This window comes from Phocoena phocoena, chromosome 5 (assembly GCF_963924675.1).
Source record: "Phocoena phocoena chromosome 5, mPhoPho1.1, whole genome shotgun sequence".
Taxonomy (NCBI): domain Eukaryota; kingdom Metazoa; phylum Chordata; class Mammalia; order Artiodactyla; family Phocoenidae; genus Phocoena; species Phocoena phocoena.
This window is the reverse complement of record NC_089223.1, coordinates 106,317,184-106,340,784: the sequence shown is the minus strand read 5'-3', so window position 1 is coordinate 106,340,784 and position 23,601 is coordinate 106,317,184. Positions and strand designations below refer to the sequence as shown.

Below are 23,601 nucleotides of genomic sequence, written 5' to 3'. Positions count from 1 at the left end.
GCAAATTCCTCCCTGTATCATAAAGGATCAAAAACCATAGGTAAAAATGTAGTGTTTCTCTAATTAACTGAAAACAATATATGCCAGGTAAAAGACTACTCAAGTCTAGAAGAGAAATAACACAAAAATGAGCCAGTTATATTTTAGGTACAAGTGACAAATATATTTCTTTTTATTGTTAAGTTTTCTCTAATGTATTTCAGTAACTGAAGTGTTTTATTTTATTTTATTCCACTGTTGGCCATAGTTTGAGCCCTACAGACTCCCTTCCCTTTCACCTCAAAGCGAGCTCCTTTGTATGTAGCCACACACTCATCATTAGTGTAAAGATCAGGCTGGATCTGCTCCCAAATCTTCTTCTTAGGATTCAGCTCCTTGTCAGGCTCTCCTGTTGGGGGAGGAAAAAAAATACATAGCTAACATATTAATAAACTGTCCATAGAGATTTCTAGTGAATTGTCTTGGATACAATTTCTGATCTTTAGATCGGATCAGGATTTTAACGTTTACTTTTTTTTTTTTTTAAATTATTTATTTATTTTTGCTGTGTTGGGTCTTCGTTTCTGTGCGAGGGCTTTCTCTAGTTGTGGCAAGTGGGGGCCACTCTTCATCGCGGTGCTTGGGCCTCTCACTATCGCGGCCTCTCTTGTTGCGGAGCACAGGCTCCAGACGCGCAGGCTCAGTAGTTGTGGCTCACGGGCCTAGTTGCTCCGCGGCATGTGGGATCCTCCCAGACCAGGGCTCGAACCCGTGTCCCTTGCATTAGCAGGCAGATTCTCAACCACTGTGCCACCAGGGAAGCCCCCAAACGTTTACTTTTAACACTTATTTTATTTTTACGATGTCGGCAATTTATATTCTTGATTGGTAAAATATTTTGTCATTTCCTTACAAATGTTAAAGATATTATTTTTTACTCTTACAATAAACAGTTTTCCAGGTAATATAGCTCAATGAATTGGAATGATTCATTCTAATTAGATTAGAATGAAATGATTAGAATGAAAATACAAATGATTAGAAGGAAAATACAAGATACTCATTTTATCATTACATATAAAGAAAGATTTTGAACAGATGAGAGTATAATTTGATGTGTTATAATTTTACACATGGCAGAAGCAGCTTATGCTTTACTATTTGTTTCAACATAAAAAATAAATGACTAGATCGCTGCTATAGTACTTAAAGATTTCTTACAATACTGGAGAATGGCTTAAATGTTGGGGTTATCTAGCTAAATATAATAACTACTCTGGGTTTCATCTGCTGCCCATTCCACTTGGTGAGATGGAAAGAGAAAGGAAGAATAAGGAGACAGGACTAGCATTTTCTAACCACCAGGAATATATGTTGCTGCATGCAAATCACAGAAACACACTGACTCTAGTTTTAAATATAAAGAAACGGGCTCAGAGAAGATAAGCTGCTCAAAGTCACACAAGCAACAAGAAGAGTGAGATTTGACACCAAAGCCCTTACTCTGTTAGTACAGCACCTTGCCTCCTAATAAATTATCCTCTGAAAAGAAACGAACAACACTTTTACAAGTGGATAATATCCTATCCCCTCTCTTTACCATAACTCACACTATAAAGTTTACAATCAAGAAGAGACAAACACATTGTAGAACGTATCTGGTCTAGGCTTAAAAACTACCAATATACCAAGCGATCCCTCTATTTAATGAATGATGAGGAAGAAGAGAGTAAAGTTGAATGTAACATGATTTTAGTAGCTGAAAATGTTCAATAACTTTTGAAATGAAGAATCAGTTTAAGAAACAATGAAGAGAAGTAACAAATCCCTTAAGTGTTAGTTTCAAATGGAAAATGATTTCCCTGGAGGAAACAACAAAAATACTGCTTAAGTATAACTAAGTAATAATAGAAATATAACTTTCTAGATCTTTTTATTAGCTCTTCAGCAACTAATTAGCTCCCTGAAACTGGCAAAAATATAGAAAACTGTCCTCTGATATGTAGCTTTCCAGAGATGACACAATAGTTAATTGAATAATGTATCTACAGTAGAAGAACAGGCAGTGAAACTAAAAGTGAAGAGACTGTCTAGTACAAAAGATAAGGATTTTTCTTACTCCTTTAAGAGCATTTGATTATTTGATTGGACAACAGAGAAACTAATAAACAGAATAGAAAAAATTCAAATATATAAAGTATCTATAAAATTTTTGGGTTTTTTTTCACCAAACCATTGGTTAGTCTAAGAGCATAATCGTACTTTGTTTATACACAGGTCATGTGGGGAAGTGGGCATTCCAGAATTCTGTAAAAGCTGAGACCAGACACACTGTTCAGGGGGGCCTGAGTACTAACTCTGGATCCCCCCACCTTGAACCCCAAAAAAGATATTCCCAAACTGATAATGAATTCAAGAAGCAGATTGTCTCAGGTTTGTGTAAAAGTTTCTTATCAAGACCATAGATTGTGTGAGTAAATTTTTGCTGAATGCAGACATAAGCCCCAAGTACAACAAGCTGTGGTGCAGCACAAACTTAAGCTTGTCAGATCTAGGAAGACACTGATATGTATAGAAAATGATAATCATTACAATACGTAACACTACACTTACATAGTGCTTACTATGTGCCAGTCACTGCACTATGTGCTTTACATATATTTACTCATTTAATCCTCTCAGTATACTAAATAAATACTATTAATTACCCCCGCTTTACAGATGAGGAAATAGAGGCACAAAAGTAATAGCTAAGAGGGCTTCCCTGGTGGCGCAGTGGTTGAGAGTCCGCCTGCCGATGCAGGGGACACGGGTTCGTGGCCCGGTCCGGGAGGATCCCGCGTGCCGCGGAGCGGCTGGGCCCGTGAGTCATGGCCGCCGAGCCTGCGCGTCCGGAGCCTGTGCTCCGCAACGGGAGAGGCCACAACAGTGAGAGGCCCGCGCACAGCAAAAAAAAAAAAAAAAAAAAAAAAAAAAGTAATAGCTAAGAGCTTAAAACACCAGGCAGGTAGCTAAGTGTTTCAAAAGATAAACCTCACAAAACTCACAAGAAATACATACCATTAAAAAGCTTTTCTTGGGCTTCCCTGGTGGCGCAGTGGTTGAGAGTCCGCCTGCCGATGCAGGGACACGGGTTCGTGCCCCAGTCCGGGAAGATCCCACATGCCGCGGAGCGGCTAGGCCCGTGAGCCATGGCTGCTGAGCCTGCGCGTCCGGAGCCTGTGCTCCGCAACGGGAGAGGCCACAACAGAGGCCCGCATACCGCAAAAAAAAAAAAAAAAAAAACCTTTCTCACAGATGAAAAAGCCGAGGCTCAGAAAGGTTCCTAGGTCACCCAGTACTTGCAGAACAAGATCTGAAGGTTTTAAACTTCTTACATAAGACTGTAATAATTTTCAAGGGATAAAGATTTTAACTAAAAATGAACTAAGAAACTATGAGAAGAACCTTCAACTCTTGATTGTTGCTTTTAACACATCAGGCTCAACACCTGAACATTCCAAATGTGGCTGTAAGACTTTAACAAGTCAGTAAACGAAATAATGATTCAGACAACTAAAATTTTGAGACTGTAATTAAAACTTGCCAAATTATGATCACTGAATATAAATCAGAGCTGAAAAGTCTTGGATGGAGTGTTAACCTTGTAGTTTATTCATGTTTCTCAATAATACACCATTTGGTAAGGTATAAAGCAAGTTTAAAAGGAAAGTTTAAATCACCTCCCACAAAAAAGCATACCTAATATTTTAAACAATTTTTAAAAATGAACTCTATTTCCAGAGAAGCCTTTCATCATTCCTCTGTGTTATATCCTTCTTCTAAATCTTATTTTCCTAACTCCCCACTCCCCTTTCTTTTTTTGGCATGGCTATCCAAACAAAGTGATGAGATCAATAAAAGTTCTTAAATCTGAAAACTGTAGAGTCTCTGTAATTGCTAAACACATGCCAATAATCACCATGTGGAAATGGTTACACGTATTGTAAGAGAACTAATCATTCAGAGATTACTTTAAGATAACTCAATCTAAACAAAACACATAGGCAACATGAACTAGTTCAGAAAGGAGTCTGTACAGATGTAAAAAGCTGTGACTACCATCTCAGCGTTTAAAAACTACTAAAAGCAATAAACATAAATTCCAGAATCATCAGCTTCCGGGATATCTGTCAGGACCATGAAAAGCTTAGCACCAACTTAATTATTTTGTTTCATTAATTGAGTTTTTGAACTATAATAATTGCAACGATCACCTTTTGTGATGCAAAGACTAAAGTATAACTTTGCAAATAGGGGTCAATTAATTTTACAGAGCTAATCAACAGAGAAAAGTGGTTTGTTGATTTGATAGGAATGATCTTGGAAATAATGAAGATGGATCTTCAGGTCTGTTCTTCAAATACTGGAGAGTTTGGGGAGTTCTTTAAAACATGTTTTACTAGTATGTTTCTTTCTATTTATTCATTAACCAACTTACTGACCTCCTACTCTATGCCTGACATTTTTCTGGATGTTAGGAATATAGTAGTGAATAATAACAACAACAACAAAGATCTTGATTTCATGATGCTTACGTTTCCATGTGGGCAGATAATATATAATGTACAGTATATCTGATGATAAGTGTTATGGAGAAAAATAAAACAAATAAGGAGACATTTGAAAGATATGAATAAGATGAGGGACCAAGCCATGTAGCTACCTGGAGAAAGAGCCAGTGGCTCAACTAGGGTGATTGAGGAGGAGCTGAAGTACATGAGGTTAATGAAGTAATGAGAGGCCATTGTAAGGACCTGTATCTGTATTCTGGGTCAAATGGAAAGCTTTTTAATAGTTTTTTGCAGAGGACTAACATATCTGACCTACATCACTCTGTAGGCTATAACTGAAAACAGACGGAAGAAGGGCAAGGGCAAAAGCAAAGTGATCAGTTAGAAAACTTTTGCAGTCACCTGGATAAGAGACGTTGGTGTCAGGACCAAAGTGGTAGAGGCAGAGATGATGAGAATCACTCTAGATATGTTCAGAAGGTATAGCCACTAGGATTTTCTGAAGAAGATGTATGGAAAAGGGAAATCTAGGGAGAAGACTGGTATATACATTCTTCTCCCCTGGGACATGTTAGTGAAGAAATCTCGTAGGTAGCTGGACAAGTGACTGAATAAAATAGCCAAAGGAATGAACATGGAAAGAAAAAGAGGCCAAGCATGGAAAAAGAGAAGAGGTCAAGGATCAAGGTCTGAGGTACTCCAATTAAGAGGTCAGGGAGGTGAGGAAGAATCAGCAAAGGAGATGAGCAGAGCAGCCAATGAAGCATGAGGACCACCATGCAAGTGTGGTGTCAGAAGCCAAGTTAAAGTTAATTAAGAAAAGGACTGAGAACTAACTAGCCATGGATTTAGCTACAGGGAGTAAATTGGTGATCTTGACCAGAGCAATTCTGGTGGAACAGTGGAGAGAGAAGCCTGATTGAAATAGGTTTTAAGGAAGAGGCTTTTTTTTTAATTTAAAAAAAGTATATTAGTTTCAGGTGTACAACACAGTGATTAGATATTTTTATACATTATGAAATGACCACTGCAATAAGATCATTTACTGTCCGTCACCATACAAAGTTGTTACAATATATTGACTGTACTCCCTATGTATACATTACATCCCCATGACTTACTTATTTTATAGCCGGAAGTTTGTACCTCTTAATCTCCTTCACCTATTTCATCCGTCCCCCCACCCTCCTCCCCTCTAGCAGCTATCAGTTTGTTCTCTGTATCTATGAATCTGTTTTGTTTTGTTTGCTGTGGTTTTCAGATTCCACATATAAGTGAAATCATATGGTATTTGTCTTTCTCTGACTTATTTCACTAATAAGCATAACACCCTCAAAGTCCACAAAGATTTCATTCTTTTTAATGGTTGAGTAATATTCTATTGTGTATGTGCAGGCATATACGCACGTGCGCACACACACACCACACAAAGACACCACATTTTCTTTATCCATTTATCTATCGATGGACACTTGGGCTGCTTCCATATCTTGGCTACTGTAAATACTGCTGCAATGAACACAGGGGTGTTTTCCGAGTTAGTGTTTTTATTTTTTTCAGATAAATAACGAGAAGTGAAATTTCTGGACCATATGGTAATTCCACCTTTAGTTTTTTGAGGAACCTCCATACTGTTTTCCATAGTGGCTGCAACAATTTACATTCCCACCAACAGTGTAAAAAGGTTCCCTTTTCTCTACATCCTTGCCCCATTTACAACTGCATCAAAAAGAATAAAATATCTAGGACTAAATTTAACCAAGGAGTAGAAACACCTGACTCTGAAAACTCTTTGTCACTGAGGAAAGAAACTGAAGATGACACAAATAAATGGAAAGTTATACTGTGCTCACGGATTGGAAGAATCAATGTTGCTAAAAGGTCCATACTACCCTAAGCAATCTATGGATTCAATGCAATCTCTGTCAAAATACCTGCAGCATTTTTCATAGAAGTAGAATAAATAATCCTAAAATGTGTATGGAAACACAAAAGACCTCGAATAGCCAAAGCTATTTTGAGAAAGAACAAGGAGGGGTCACACCTGAAACTACACCAACTTGAAACTATATTACAAAGCTGTAGTAATCAAAACAGGATGGTACTGCCACAAAAACAGACACATAGATGAATAGAAAAGAATTGAGAGCCCAGAAATAAACTGACACTCATAGCATCAATTAATCTATAACAAAGGAGGCAAGAATATACAATGGGGAAGAGATAGTCTCTTCTATAAATGGTGTTGGGAAAACTGGACAGCTACATGCAAAAGAATCAAACGTGACCACTTTCTTACACTATATACAATAATAAACTCAAAATGGATTAAAGACTTAAATGTAAGTCCTGAAACCATAAACACCTAGAAGGAAACACAGGCAGTAAACTCTTTGAGGTCAGTCTTAGCAATAGTTTTTTGAATGTCTGTCCTCAGGCAAGGGCAACAAAAGCAAAAACAAACAAATGTGACTACATCAAACTAAAAAGTTTTTGCAGAGCAAAGTAAACCATCAACAAAACAAAAAGGCAACCAACTGAATGAGAGATGTTTGCAGACTTACTGATAAGGGGCTGATATCCAAAATATATAAAAAACTCAAATCACTCAATACCAAAAAAAACCCCAATTTATTTTTAAAGAATAAGTGGGTCCAGAAGCTAAAGACCTTCACATATCATACATGCTTTGAGATTAACCATAAACTCATATTTACTAATTACACTCAATATCATCAGAAATAAGCATGATCTTAGAAGTTAGAAGTCTGAATGCAAATTCTCATTTATTATTAGAACAAAACCAGTGCATTCTCAAAAAAGAAAAAAGATATCAATGCCTTTATCTCGTAATATTGTTTTCAGTTGCTTGATGCTTTAGGGACCAGTTACCATATTTAAATACTAAAATTTATGGCTTCACACATTTAAGATTTTAAAAAGTAGTGGGGAGAATTTTTAGCCATTGTTATAAAAATATTATTTGGCATCTTCTAAACTCTACGGAAGTGATGGTTTTGTAGTTGGATAAAATAGTTATTCAAAGCCAAATAGCAATTGAAAGGTTTGAGCCCCAGTTGCAATTTCTATACCACACTTAATATATATAACATAAAAGGTAAATCTCTAGACACTGAGCATATCAAGTGAACATCAAAATGTACCAGCAGACACCTTAAGCTTTAAAATGTAGAACATATGCTGAAAAATACAGTACTGATAAATCATGGCTCTCTCTGGGAAAAGGAAAACAAACAAACAAACAATAAGACTAATGGCCTGTTGCATACATAGTATTAACTGTTATTTCCTTTTAGATTTACTGCTACAGAAGCAGTAAGCTATGTGGAAGCATAAGTAGGATGAGTACTAACAGACCTCATGTCCCCAAGTTTATCAATTATTCGATGCTGTTCAGCTTGGTTAAGCATTTTATAAGTTATAAGAGAATAATTTACAAGCAGAATAATTTACAAGCAGCTCATGCAGCTCAATAACAAAAAAACAAACAACCCAATCCAAAAATGGGCAGAAGACCTACATAGACATTTCTCCAAAGAAGATATACAGAATGCCAACAAACACATGAAAGAATGCTCAACATCATTAATCATTAGAGAAATGCAAATCAAAACTACAATGAGATATCATCTCACACCAGGCAGAATGGCCATCATCAAAAAATCTAGAAACAATAAATGCTGGAGAGGGTGTGGAGAAAAGGGAACACTCTTGCACTGCTGGTGGGAATGTGAATTGGTTCAGCCATTATGGAGAACAGTATGGAGGTTCCTTAAAAAACTACAAATAGAATTACCATATGACCCAGCAATCCCACTACTGGGCATATACCCTGAGAAAACCAAAATTCAAAGAGTCATGTACCAAAATGTTCATTGCAGCTCTATTTACAATAGCTCGGAGATGGAAACAACCTAAGTGCCCATCATCGGATGAATGGATAAAGAAGATGTGGCACATATATACAATGGAATATTACTCAGCCTTAAAAAGAAACGAAATTGAGTTATTTGTAATGAGATGGATAGAACTAGAGTCTGTCATACAGAGTGAAGTAAGTCAGAAAGAAAAAGACAAATACCGTATGCTAACACATATATATGGAATTTAAGAAAAAAAAGGATGTCATGAAGAACCTAGGGGTGGGACGGGAATAGAGACACAGACCTACTGGAGAACGGACTTGAGGATATGGGGAGGGGGAAGGGTGAGCTTTGACAGGGCGAGAGAGAGTCATGGACATACACACACTAACAAAGGTAGTAAGGTAGATAGCTAGTGGGAAGCAGCCGCATGGCACAGGGATATCAGCTTGGTGTTTTGTGACAGCCTGGAGGGGTGGGATAGGGAGAGTGGGAGGGAGGGAGACGCAAGAGGGAGGACATATGGGAACGTATGTATATATATAACTGATTCACTTTGTTATAGAGCAGAAACTAACACACGATTGTAAAGCAATTGTACCCCAATAAAGATGTTAAAAAAAAAAAAAGAGAATAATTCAAACAACCTCATAGGTTACTTTAATGTTAGGTTTTTCCCTTTCACTTTACAAATTTTTTTATATATTAGCTACATATTCATGTGGTAAGGCACAAGGAGAAACTATGAATATGAAAGAAATATCAGACTTTGGAATGATGTAAACATAAACACACAAACAGCCGAACAGATTGGAAGATTCAAAAATATAGTAAAAGCAAGAAATCCACACTAGGCTATTAGCATCTCTAATGCTAAATCACAGAGTAACTTAAAAAAAAAAAATTTCAATATATGTTAACAGTAACATCCAGATAATAACTGACTCAAGTGCTGAAATATTTATCTGTTAACTCTAAACTGATTCAAGTGCTGAAATATTTATCTGTTAATTCTATAAGATAAGGGAATGAAAGCTCTCATAGAAATAAAAGAACTATAAGCCTTCTCTAATGAAATAGCCCATATGAATTCACAGCAAGCAACAATCAACAAAAATGCTGACAGTATTAGAGATTCAGGCACGTCTACGGTTTGATCCTTCTACAAACTCTGTATAACCTTAAGCAAGTAACTTAAGTATTATTGGGTCTCAGTTTCCAAATTTGTAAAATAGTGGGTTAAAGTAGATGATTTCTTCCAGTTCTAAACATCTGACTCTACAATTTATATCAAAAAATAAAACTTAAAATGTATTCATCTTAAATATTTAAATAAAAAGGAAGGCAAATTTTAATCTGAAAGGGTAAACCAAGATTTTTATTTTTTTTCTTCAATGTGTGCTGAATCTTAAAAGAAAAAGTTTGCTTCTATTTTCATTCCATTCCAACTTGGTGAAATAGAATTTCAGGTTTGTCAGGTATACACATGACGGCCTACCCAAAAGCATGAGGTTTGACTAAGTGTTTTGATACCCTGGTAAGTAGAGTGGTGATCGTGTGTGCTCCTAGAACCAAAAGCTATCATGCTGCTTTGAGAAATGACTGAGACTGGGATTTTCCCAAAACCTGCTTTACCAGAAAAAGTTCTCAGAGCACAGACCATCATGATCTTCAATCTACCAAGGTCCAAGACATACACGTGGATTCAAAGTCACACATACTTGTTAAACAATCCCATGTTTTTTATATTAGTATACTTTTTATTAGGAGTTGGGAGCTGAGTTTCATGGGAGTTACCCATGCTTTCATCCATTTTTAAAAATCTCATTATTCCAATGTTAAAATTCTTTGTGTCTTAATATATCATCAAACACAGTTAACACAGGATTAAAAAAATAGGCCTAATAATCATATCAGCTTTACTATTCCATTAAAATTCATTTGTTTTCATAAATACATCTCCAAATAAATTTTGACTTTTTTTTTTTTTTTTGTGGTACGCGGGCCTCTTACTGTTGTGGCCTCTCCCGTTGAGGAGCACAGGCTCCGGACGCGCAGGCTCAGCGGCCATGGCTCACGGGCCCAGCCGCTCCGCGGCATGTGGGATCCTCCCGGACCGGGGCACGAACCCGTGTCCCCTGCATTGGCAGGCGGACTCTCAACCACTGCACCACGAGGGAAGCCCTAAATTTTGACTTTTAAACCTAATTCTACTTGTTATCCTAATTTATTTCTGCTTTTCCTTACTCTAGGCAAATGAACATCCTCTGTAAATACAGTCTTTTAATTTCTAACTGTTTTTCCTCTTATGAGGTCTTCAACTTTTATGAAAGAAATATTTATTCTACATCTGCCAAGCATCCTTTCTTTACTGCTTCAAAGACCTATTTGAAGAAATGTTCTCATGCATTATGAAGTTTCATCCGTCTCAGGAGCATTTTACTACAGAAAAGAAGCAATATGAAATGAACTTTCCTCTTAGATTACTAAAATAAATATGAATTTCTACTTAGAGATTTCCTCTAAGTCCTCAAGTCTAGTAAAAGCATATGCAAGTATATTACTAGACCGACTTAGAGAATTATGCATTTCCCCCTCCCTCTTCATCTCTTCATCTTTCTGTGTTGCATTCTGAGATAATCTATAGCTTAAATGATTTTGTAGCACATTAACTGGTTCTCTATTCTTATGACACTTCTGCTATGGAGGTATCAAAATTAGTATTTCACTTAGGGTAAAATCTCTCTGGTGTTTTATGAAATTTGAGTGTTCATGGGGACGGAATAGTTGTGCCATCTTGAGTCAATCTCAATAAACTCAATAATATCACTAATAATGATCACCTAATGTAAAGTCTTACAAGTCATTTACAGGATTGACTTTAAACATTCCAAGCATAGCTTTGAGAACAATGATTCCCAAACTATTTTAAATAATGACTAACAAACACTTACCAGGGAAAGCATCAAAGGTAATTCTGTCTCCAGGAACAGACCCATTAGGAGGTGCCAAGATTTCAACTTTGTCTGGTGAACTAGCACACATCACCATTGCCTGAGATACTACTCCCCTCATCTTTGCAGGTTTCAGGTTACAAAGTAAAATCACCATCCGATTTTGCATCTGTGTGAAATATAAATTGATGATTAAACATGTCTAGAGATTTAGAATAATCTTATCTAGAATATATTAAGGTACACCTAATATGCTAAATATCAAATGTCCTATTTTTGTGGCTGTTTTTATCCTTATCTGTGTCCAAAATCTTTTATGTTGTTAAGAAGTCTTATATCAACATGAAAAAAAATTCTATAAATTGACAATGCATTAGAGATCAAACAGCAGAGGCAATAATATTTCACTTAAATATAAATAAAGAAATGGCTGAGTGAAACAGATTTGGTTTTGAATTTAATCTGCCATGTACTAGCAATGAGGCTGTATAAAGTTGATCTCCCTGTTTCCTCACAAAAGGAGGGAAATGATATTAAAGACTTGTCACAAGGATTAAATCACAACATGTAAATAAGTATTTAGCTTATCATTAGCACTAAAATAAATGCACATTTTTTCTCCTATATGTTTGATCATTTCCAATACTATGCAAGGTTCATTTCCTAAGCTAAAAAATACTGATCATTTAACAATTCAAGCATTGTGCACACTACAATGAACAATTATGGCTATTTCTATAATTTGTTAAAGAAGTACATAAATATTTCTGTAAACTTCAAATTTACTACCAAATTCTATGATTAAAAAAAATTAGCCTAAGGCTCAAATTTAAAAGGCCCCCATTTTGGAGGTCTTCATGAATTCTTATTGTCTTCAAACAAATAACTGTAAAATGCCACATATATGGGAACTTCAAAACAAAAGTTATAGCAAATATGTATAAGAAAAACAACAGGGTTAGCTAGATGCAATCTGTTAAGAATCAGATGAGAGCTGTGGACCTTTACCTTAGAAAAATAAACAAATGTACAAAATTTGGTATGCAGTTTTGGGGAGCTAAGTGCTATTACTTTATAGACTGCTTACTAGTACTGACTTGTTGGGTTAGATACAGATGTGTACATAAATAGCTTTGCTTATGGCTGTGAATGATAGCTTCTGGAAGAGAAGAAAAAGTCTGTAACTTATGAGAACAAAAACGTTGAAGCCCCAAGGAGGAGGAGTTTTTCCAATTTGAGCTGGCTCAAGATCAGTTGGTTCTTTTCTCCAGGGCTCCTTATGAACCTAACTTCATAAGCAGTTATAAAGGAGCCCTGGTCCTATACAAAACGGATGTTAAAAAGAAAAAGCACACATATGTGCCAAGTCTATCTTTTTTTCACAGATAAGAGAAATTTCTTCACTGATCTCCTTAATTCCATCTTTCTCCCCTCCACAAAGCAACCGGATGATACTACTAATATGTGACACAGAGCACATTAGCCCTTAGCTCAAAAATCCTCCAATGGCTTTCATCTCACCCAGAATAAAAGCCCATGTTTTTACAATGATCTCTAATACCCTATATCATTTGGCATCTTTATCTCTGATTTCATCTCCCATGACATTTCCCCTTATTTAGTCTGCTACAGTGACACTGGCCTCCTGCTGTTCTTTGAACATCCCAAGAATACTTCTGACTCAGGGCTGCCTGAAAATGCTCTCCCACCAGACAGAATGACTTGCTTTCTTCATTTTCTTAGACCTTTACTTAAATATCACTTTCTTTGGTCTTCCATGGCCACTTTATATAAATGACAACATCTTCCTAGTCTCAATACTTCCTAGATTCTTTCCCTACTTCATTTTTCTCCTGATATTTATCACCATTTAACACACTATATATTACGATTTTCTGACTCCCTCATAGGGATATAAGCTTCACAAAGGCAGGGCTTTTTGTTTTTTTAAGCAAATCTATCTATCTATCTATCTATCTATCTATCTATCTTTCTATTTTAATTCACTTGCCTAGAATACTTCCTGGCACAGTACAGATGCTCAATAAATATTAGCATCTAGAAATAGGAATGAATAAATGTAGGAATTTACACAAGTTCACAAAGCCAATAAGCAACAAAGTTGGCAAAGGACTGAGAGGCAGAACTATTTTAATGCTGAAGTCTTTGCAATATCTCAAGCACTATGGGGCAGAGGAGATAGGTAAATGATGCAAATTACTACAGAAGATGTCTAGAAAGAGCAAATTAAAAACTATTACTGTCTTTGATTCGTTCCATGGTCATTGGAAATATAGATACATTTAAATATCTAAATAATAAAATACAAAACATCAATTTCTTTTTGCGGTACGCAGGCCTCTCACTGTTGTGGCCTCTCCCGTTGCGGAGCACAGGCTCCAGACGCGCAGGCTCAGCGGCCATGGCTCACGGGCCCAGCCACTCTGCAGCATGTGGGATCTTCCCGGACTGGGGCACGAACCCGTGACCCCTGCATTGGCAGGTGGACTCTCAACCACTGTGCCACCAGGGAAGGCCCAAAACATCAAATTTTTAATGAATAAAGGAATACCATTAAAAATTGCAAGTTCAATCTTCATGATCCCCTCTCCTCTTTCCTCTTCAGGTATGAAAATATTTCTTGAGTTATAAAGAAATAAAACTTGCTTTCTTAATTTTAGATTGGTGCTTTCTGAATTACATAACAAGGACTTTAAAAATCAAGGAATAAAATTCCATGATGGAACAATGATGTTAAATACCAAACTAAAAACATTTTTAAAAATTGAGAAAAAAATAACATATCATTTCTTCTTTCTATGTTCCTGAATTTGATCTTAATTTACAGATGTTCTGCAAGTTTTTGCTAGTTTTATGCACTTTTTGGTGGAATTCATTACATTCAAACCAATCAACTGAATCAATACCGGCTCATGTTGCGCAGTATAATACAAAATTACATGAAAAAACATTAAGAAAGAGGGAATGAAGGTGAAATGTATATGTAGAAATAATTTTAGCTATCCAGATTACCTGTTCAAGAGGAACATGATTCACCAGGCCACTGACAACTGTTCTTAAGGCTGTTTCTCCAACATCTACCTCTTCTACATACAAAGAATCTGCATCAGGGTGTTTTCTGGCAGTGATGATACAACCGATTCGAAGATCCAGACGGGATACGTCAATAGGCTTAGAGTCAGCACTTCCTCCTGCTGGTTGTTGTTTTTTCTCCTTTTTCTCTCCTAAAAATATTTATAAATGGATAAACATCAGAAGTAAAAATACACTATGAGGGCTTCCCTGGTGGCGCAGTGGTTGAGAGTCCGCCTGCCGATGCAGCGGACGCAGGTTCATGCCCCAGTCCGGAAAGATCCCACATGCCGTGGAGCGGCTGGGCCCGTAAGCCATGGCCACTGAGCCTGCGCGTCTGGAGCCTGTGCTCCGCGATGGGAGAGGGCACAACAGTGAGAGGTCTGCGTACGGCAAAAAAAAAAAAAAAAAAAAAAAAAAAAAAGAGGACGGCTTGAAGATGGCGGGAGAGTAAAACGCGGAGATCGCCTTCCTCCCCACGGATACACCAGAAATACATCTACACGTGGAACAACTCCTACAGAACACCTACTGAAGGCTGGCAGAAGACCTCAGAACTCCCAAAAGGCAAAAAACTCCCCACGTACCTGGGTAGGGCAAAAGAAAAAAAGAAAAAACAGAGACAAAAGAAGAAGGACGGCACCTGCACCAGTGGGAGGGAGCTGTGAAGGAGGAAAAGTCTCCACACACTAGGAAGCCCCTTCGCGGGCAGAGACTGCAGGAGGCGGAGGGGGGAGCTTTGGGACCGCGGAGGAGTGCACAGCGACGGGTGCGGAGGGCAAAGCGGGGAGATTCACGCACAGAGGATTGGTGCCAACCGGCACTCACCAGCCCGAGAGGCTTGTCTGCTCACCCGCCGGGGCGGGCGGGGCTGCGAGCTGAGGCTCGGGTTTCGGTTTCGGACGGAGCGCAGGGAGAGGACTGGGGTTGGCGGCTTGAACATAGCCTGAAGGGGTTAGTGCACCACGGCTAGCCGGGAGGAAGTCCAGGGAAAAGTCTGCACCTGCCGAAGAGGCAAGAGACTTTTTCTTCCCTCTTTGTTTCCTGGTGCGCGAGGAGAGGGGTTTAAGAGCGCTGCTTAAAGGAACTCCAGAGACGGGCGCGAGCCGTGGCTAAAAGCGCGGACCCCGGAGACGGGCGGGAGACGCTAAGGCTGCTGCTGCCGCCACCAAGGGGCCTGTGTGCGAGCACAGGTCACTCTCCACACCCCTCTTCCGCGGAGTCTGTGCAGCCCGCCACTGCCAGGTTCCTGGGATCCAGGGACAACTTCCCCGGGAGAACAAACGGTGGGCCTCAGGCTGGTGCAACGTCACGCCGGCCTCTGCCGCCGCAGGCCCGCCCCGCACGCAGTGCCCCTCCCTCTCCCCCCACCTCCCGCCTGAGTGAGCCGGAGCCCCCGAATCAGCGGCTCCTTTAATCCCGTCCTGTCTGAGCAAAAAACAGACGCCCTCCAGCGACCTACACGCAGAGGCAGGGCCAAATCCAAAGCTGAGCTCCTGTGAGCTGTGAGAACAAAGAAGAGAAAGGGAAATCTCTCCCAGCAGCCTCAGAAGCAGCGGATTAAAGCTCCACAATCAACTTGATATACCCTGCATCTGTGGAATACCTGAATAGACAAGGAATGATCCCAAATTGAAGAGGTGGACTTTAGGAGCGAGATCTATGATTTTTTTCCCTTTTCCTCTTTTTGTGAATGTGTACGTGTATGCTTCTGTGTGAGATCTTGTCTGTAGAGTCTTGCTTCCACCATTTGTCCTAGGGCTCTATCCGTCCATGGTTTTTTTTAAAACATTTTTTTCTTAATAATTAATTTTAATTGTAATAACTTTATTATACTTTACCTTCGGTCTTTCTTTCTTTCTTTCCTTCCTTCCTTCCCTCCTTTAGACAACGAATCACCCCAAATTGAGGAGGTGGTCTCTGAGAGCAAGATTTATGATTTTTCCCCCTTTACCTCTTTTTGTGAGGGTGTATGTGTATGCTTCTGTGTAAGATTTTCTCTGTATAGCTTTGCTTCCAACATTTGTCCCAAGGTTCTATCCGTCCCTTTTTTTTTCTAAATATTTTTTAATTCAATAACTATATTATACTTTATTTTATTTTTACTGTATCTTCTTTCTTTCCTTTTTTCTTCTTTCCCTCCTTCCTTCCTCCCTCCCTCCCTCCCTCCTTTCTTTCCTTCTTTGCTTCTTTCTTCCTTCCTTCCTTTCCTCCTTTCCTTCTTTCTTTCCTCATACTTCTACTAATTCTCTCTACTTTTTCTCCCTTTTATTCTGAGCCGTGTGGATGAAAGGCTCTTGGTGCTCCAGCCAGGAGTCAGGGCTCTGCCTCTGAGGTAGGAGAGCCAACTTCAGGTCACTGGTCAACAAGAGACCTCCCAGCTCCACATAATATTAAACGGCGGAAATCTCCCAGAGACCTCCATCTTAACACCAGCACCCAGCTTCACTCAACGACCAGCAAGCCACAATGCTGGACAACCTATGCCAAACAACTAGCAAAACAGGAACACAACCCCACCCATTAGCAGAGAGGCGGCCTAAAATCATAATAAGGCCACAGACACCCAAAAACACACCACCAGACGTGAACCTGCCCACTAGAGAGACAAGATCCAGACTCATCAACCACAACACAGGCACTAGTCCCCTCCACCAGGAAGCCTACACAACCCACTGAAACAACCTTAGCCACTGGAGACAGACATCAAAAACAACGGGAACTACAAACCTGCAGCCTGCAAAAAGGAGACTCCAAACACAGTAAGATAAGCAAAATGAGAAGACAGAAAAACACACAGCAGATGAAGGAGCAAGATAAAAATGCACCAGACCTAACAAATGAAGAGGAAATAGGCAGTCTACCTGAAAAAGAATTCAGAATAATGATAGTAAGGATGATCCGAAATCTTGGAAATAGAATGGACAAAATGCAAGAAACAGTTAACAAAGACCTAGAAGAAATAAAGATGAAACAAGCAATGATGAACAATGCAATAAATGAAATTAAAAATACTCTAGAAGGGATCAATAGCAGAATAACAGAGGCAGAAGAACGGATAAGTGACCTGGAAGATAAAGTAGTGGAAATAACTACTGCAGAGCAGAATAAAGAAAAAAGAATGAAAAGAACTGAGGACAGTCTCAGAGACCTCTGGGACAACATTAAACGCACCAACATTCGAATTATAGGGGTTCCAGAAGAAGAAGAGAAAAAGAAAGGGACTGAGAAAATATTTGAAGAGATTATAGTTGAAAACTTCCCTAATACGGGAAAGGAAATAGTTAATCAAGTCCACGAAGCACAGAGAGTCCCATACAGGATAAATACAAGGAGAAATACGCCAAGACACATATTCATCAAACTGTCAAAAATTAAATACAAAGAAAGCATATTAAAAGCAGCAAGGGAAAAACAACAAATAACACACAAGGGAATCCCCATAAGGTTAACAGCTGATCTCTCAGCAGAAACCCTACAAGCCAGAAGGGAGTGGCAGGACATACAGAAAGTGATGAAAGAGGAAAACTTGCAACCAAGTTTACTCGACCCAGCAAGGATCTCATTCAGATTTGATGGAGAAATTAAAACCTTTACAGACAAGCAAAGGTGAGAGAGTTCAGCACCACCAAACCAGCTTTACAACAAATGCTAAAGGAACTTCTCTAGACAAGAAACACAAGAGAAGGAAAAGACCTATAATAATGAACCCAAAACAATTTAGAAAATGGGAATAGGAACATACATATCGATAATTACCTTAAATGTAAATGGACTAAATGCTCCCACCAAAAGACACAGATTGGCTGAATGGATACAAAAACAAGACCCTTATATATGCTGTCTACAAGAGACCCGCTTCAGACCTAGAGACACATACAGACTGAATGTAAGGGGATGGAAAAAGATATTCCATGCAAATGGAAACCAAAAGAAAGCTGGAGTAGCAATTCTCATATCAGACAAAATAGACTTTAAAATAAGGACTATTAAAAGAGACAAAGAAGGACACTACATAATGATCAAGGGATCGATCCAACAAGAAGATATAACAATTATAAATATTTATGCACCCAACATAGGAGCACCTCAATACATAAGGCAAATACTAACAGCCAAAAAAGGGGAGAGCGACAGTAACACATTCATAGTAGGGGACTTTAACACCCCACTTTCACCCATGGACAGATCATCCAAAATGAAAATAAATAAGGAAACACAAGCTTTAAATGATACATTAAACAAGATGGACTTAATTGATATTTATAGGACACTCCATCCAAAAACAACAGAATACACATTTTTCTCAAGTGCTCATGGAACATTCTCCAGGATAGATCATATCTTGGGTCACAAATCAAGCCTTGGTAAATTTAAGAAAACTGAAATTGTATCAAGTATCTTTTCTGACCACAACGCCATGAGACTAGATATCAATTACAGGAAAAGATCTGTAAAAAATACAAACACATGGAGGCTAAACAATACACTACTTAATAATGAAGTGATCACTGAAGAAATCAAAGAGGAAATAAAAAAATACCTAGAAACAAATGACAATGGAGACACAACGACCCAAAACCTATGGGATGCAGCAAAAGCAGTTCTAAGGGGGAAGTTTATAGCAATACAAGCCCACCTTAAGAAGCAGGAAACATCTCGAATAAACAACCTAACCTTGCACCTCAAGCAATTAGAGAAAGAAGAACAAAAAAACCCCAAAGCTAGCAGAAGGAAAGAAATCATAAAAATCAGATCAGAAATAAATGAAAAAGAAATGAAGGAGATGATAGCAAAGATCAATAAAACTAAAAGCTGGTTCTTTGAGAAGATAAACAAAATAGATAAACCGCTAGCCAGACTCATCAAGAAAAAAAGGGAGAAGACTCAAATCAATAGAATTAGAAATGAAAAAGGAGAAGTAACAACTGACACTGCAGAAATAAAAAAAATCATGAGAGATTACTACAAGCAACTCTATGCCAATAAAATGGACAATCTGGAAGAAATGGACAAATTCTTAGAAATGCACAACCTGCCAAGACTGAATCAGGAAGAAATAGAAAATATGAACAGACCAATCACAAGCACTGAAATTGAAACTGTGATTAAAAACCTTCCAACAAACAAAAGCCCAGGACCAGATGGCTTCACAGGTGAATTCTATCAAACGTTTAGAGAAGAGCTAACACCTATCCTTCTCGAACTCTTCCAAAATATAGCAGAGGGAGGAACACTCCCAAATTCCTTCTACGAGGCCACCATCACCTTGATACCAAAACCAGACAAGGATGTCACAAAGAAAGAAAACTACAGGCCAATATCACTGATGAACATAGATGCAAAAATCCTCAACAAAATACTAGCAAACAGAATCCAACAGCACATTAAAAGGATCATACACCATGATCAAGTGGGGTTTATTCCAGGAATGCAAGGATTCTTCAATATACGCAAATCTATCAATGTGATAAACCATATTAACAAATTGAAGGAGAAAAACCATATGATCATCTCAATAGATGCAGAGAAAGCTTTCGACAAAATTCAACACCCATTTATGATAAAAACCCTCCAGAAAGTAGGCATAGAGGGAACTTTCCTCAACATAATAAAGGCCATATATGACAAGCCCACAGCAAACATCATCCTCAATGGTGAAAAACTGAAAGCATTTCCACTAAGATCAGGAACAAGACAAGGTTGCCCACTCTCACCACTCTTATTCAACATAGTTTTGGAAGTTTTAGCCACAGCAATCAGAGAAGAAAAGGAAATAAAAGGAATCCAAATCGGAAAAGAAGAAGCAAAGCTGTCACTGTTTGCAGATGACATGATACTATACATAGAGAATCCTAAAGATGCTACCAGAAAACTACTAGAGCTAATCAATGAATTTGGTAAAGTAGCAGGATACAAAATTAATGCACAGAAATCTCTGGCATTCCTATATACTAATGATGAAAAATCTGAAAGTGAAATCAAGAAAACACTCCCATTTACCATTGCAACAAAAAGAATAAAATATCTAGGAATAAACCTACCTAAGGAGACGAAAGACCTGTATGCAGAAAATTATAAGACACTGATGAAAGAAATTAAAGATGATACAAATAGATGGAGAGATATACCATGTTCTTGGATGGGAAGAATCAACATTGTGAAAATGACTCTACTACCCAAAGCAATCTACAGATCCAATGTAATCCCTATCAAACTACCACTGGCATTTTTCACAGAACTAGAAGAAAAAATTTCGCAATTTGTATGGAAACACAAAAGACCCCGAATAGCCAAAGCAATCTTGAGAACGAAAGAAGGAGCTGGAGGAATCAGGCTCCCTGACTTCAGACTATATTACAAAGCAACAGTAATCAAGACAGTATGGTACTGGCACAAAAACAGAAAGATAGATCAGTGGAACAGGATAGAGAGCCCAGAGATAAACCCACGCACATATGGACACCTTATCTTTGATAAAGGAGGCAGGAATGTACAGTGGAGAAAGGACAGCCTCTTCAATAAATGGTGCTGGGAAAACTGGACAGGTACACGTAAAAGTATGAGATTAGATCACTCCCTAACACCATACACAAAAATAAGCTCAAAATGGATTAAAGACCTAAATGTAAAGCCAGAAACTATCAAACTCTTAGAAGAAAACATAGGAAGAACACTCTATGACATAAATCACAGCAAGATCCTTTCTGACCCACCTCCTAGAGTAATGGAAATAAAAACAAAAATAAACAAATGGGACCTAATGAAACTTCAAAGCTTTTGCACAGCAAAGGAAACCATAACCAAGACCAAAAGACAACCCTCAGAATGGAAGAAAACATTTGCAAATGAAGCAACTGACAAAGGATTAATCTCCAAAATTTACAAGCAGCTCATGCAGCTCAATAACAAAAAAACAAACAACCCCATCCAAAAATGGGCAGAAGACCTAAATAGACATTTCTCCAAAGAAGATATACAGAATGCCAACAAACACATGAAAGAATGCTCAACATCATTAATCATTAGAGAAATGCAAATCAAAACTACAATGAGATATCATCTCACACCAGGCAGAATGGCCATCATCAAAAAATCTAGAAACAATAAATGCTGGAGAGGGTGTGGAGAAAAGGGGACACTCTTGCACTGCTGGTGGGAATGTGAAATGGTTCAGCCACTATGGAGAACAGTATGGAGGTTCCTTAAAAAACTACAAATAGAATTACCATATGACCCAGCAATCCCACTACTGGGCATATACCCTGAGAAAACCAAAATTCAAAAAGAGTCATGTACCAAAATGTTCATTGCAGCTCTATTTACAATAGCCCGGAGATGGAAACAACCTAAGCGCCCATCATCGGATGAATGGATAAAGAAGATGTGGCACATATACACAATGGAATATTACTCAGCCTTAAAAAGAAATGAAATTGAGCTATTTGTAATGAGATGGATAGACCTAGAGTCTGTCATACAGAGTGAAGTAAGTCAAAGAAAAAGACAAATACTGTATGCTAACACATATATATGGAATTTAAGGGAAAAAAATGTCATGAAGAACCTAGGGGTAAGACAGGAATAAAGACGCAGACCTACTGGAGAACGGACTTGAGGATATGGGGAGGGGGAAGGGTGAGTTTTGACAGGGCGAGAGAGAGTCATGGACATATACACACTAACAAACGTAGTAAGGTAGATAGCTGGGGGGAAGCAGCCACAAGGCACAGGGATATTAGCTCAGTGCTTTGTGACAGCCTGGAAGGGTGGGATGGGGAGAGTGGGAGGGAGGGAGACGCAAGAGGGAAGACATATGGGAACATATGTATATGTATAGCTGATTCACTTTGTTATAAAGCAGAAACTAACACACCATTGTAAAGCAATTATACCCCAATAAAGATGTTTAAAAAAAAAAAAAAAAAGAAAACACTCCCATTTACCATTGCAACAAAAAGAATAAAATACCTAGGAATAAACCTACCCAAGGAGACAAAAGACATAAGACACTGATGAAAGAAATTAAAGATGATACAAATAGATGGAGAGATATACCATGTTCTTGGATGGGAAGAATCAACATTGTGAAAATGACTCTACTACCCAAAGCAATCTACAGATTCAATGCAATCCCTATCAAACTACCACTGGTATTTTTCACAGAACTAGAACAAAAAATTTCGCAATTTGTATGGAAACACAAAAGACCCCGAATAGCCAAAGCAATCTTGAGAACGAAAAAAGGAGCTGGAGGAATCAGGCTCCCTGATTTCAGACTATACTACAAAGCTACAGTAATCAAGACAGTATGGTACTGGCACAAAAACAGAAAGATAGATCAATGGAACAGGATAGAAAGCCCAGAGATAAACCCACCCACATATGGACACCTTATCTTTGATAAAGGAGGCAGGAATGTACAGTGGAGAAAGGACAGCCTCTTCAATAAATGGTGCTGGGAAAACTGGACAGGTACACGTAAAAGTATGAGATTAGATCACTCCCTAACACCATACACAAAAATAAGCTCAAAATGGATTAAAGACCTAAATGTAAGGCCAGAAACTATCAAACTCTTAGAGGAAAGCATAGGCAGAACACTCTATGACATAAATCACAGCAAGATCCTTTCTGACCCACCTCCTAGAGTAATGGAAATAAAAACAAAAATAAACAAATGGGACCTAATGAAACTTCAAAGCTTTTGCACAGCAAAGGAAACCATAAACAAGACCAAAAGACAACCCTCAGAATGGGAGAAAATATTTGCAAATGAAGCAACTGACAAAGGATTAATCTCCAAAATTTACAAGCAGCTCATGCAGCTCAATTACAAAAAAACAAACAACCTAATCCAAAAATGGGCAGAAGACCTAAATAGACATTTCTCCAAAGAAGATATACAGAATGCCAACAAACACATGAAAGAATGCTCAACATCATTAATCATTAGGGAAATGCAAATCAAAACTACAATGAGATATCATCTAACACCAGGCAGAATGGCCATCATCAAAAAATCTAGAAACAATAAATGCTGGAGAGGGTGTGGAGAAAAGGGAACACTCTTGCACTGCTGGTGGGAATGTGAATTGGTTCAGCCTCTATGGAGAACAGTATGGAGGTTCCTTAAAA

At 38.3% G+C, this 23,601-nt stretch overlaps 1 protein-coding gene across 1 annotated transcript in view; it reads right to left on the bottom strand.

The window, feature by feature from the left end:
* Positions 1–139: 139 nt before the first annotated feature.
* The window catches only part of AIMP1 (aminoacyl tRNA synthetase complex interacting multifunctional protein 1), a 49,233-nt gene continuing 25,771 nt past the window's right edge, over positions 140–23,601 (bottom strand). Inside the window, exons 5-7 of the mRNA XM_065877753.1 lie at positions 14,404–14,615; positions 11,371–11,539; positions 140–388 (exon numbers count right to left, since the gene is read on the bottom strand). Coding sequence (XP_065733825.1) covers positions 222–388; positions 11,371–11,539; positions 14,404–14,615 — 548 coding nt within the window. The 3' untranslated portion in view covers positions 140–221. The remainder of the gene's footprint in view (positions 389–11,370; positions 11,540–14,403; positions 14,616–23,601) is intronic.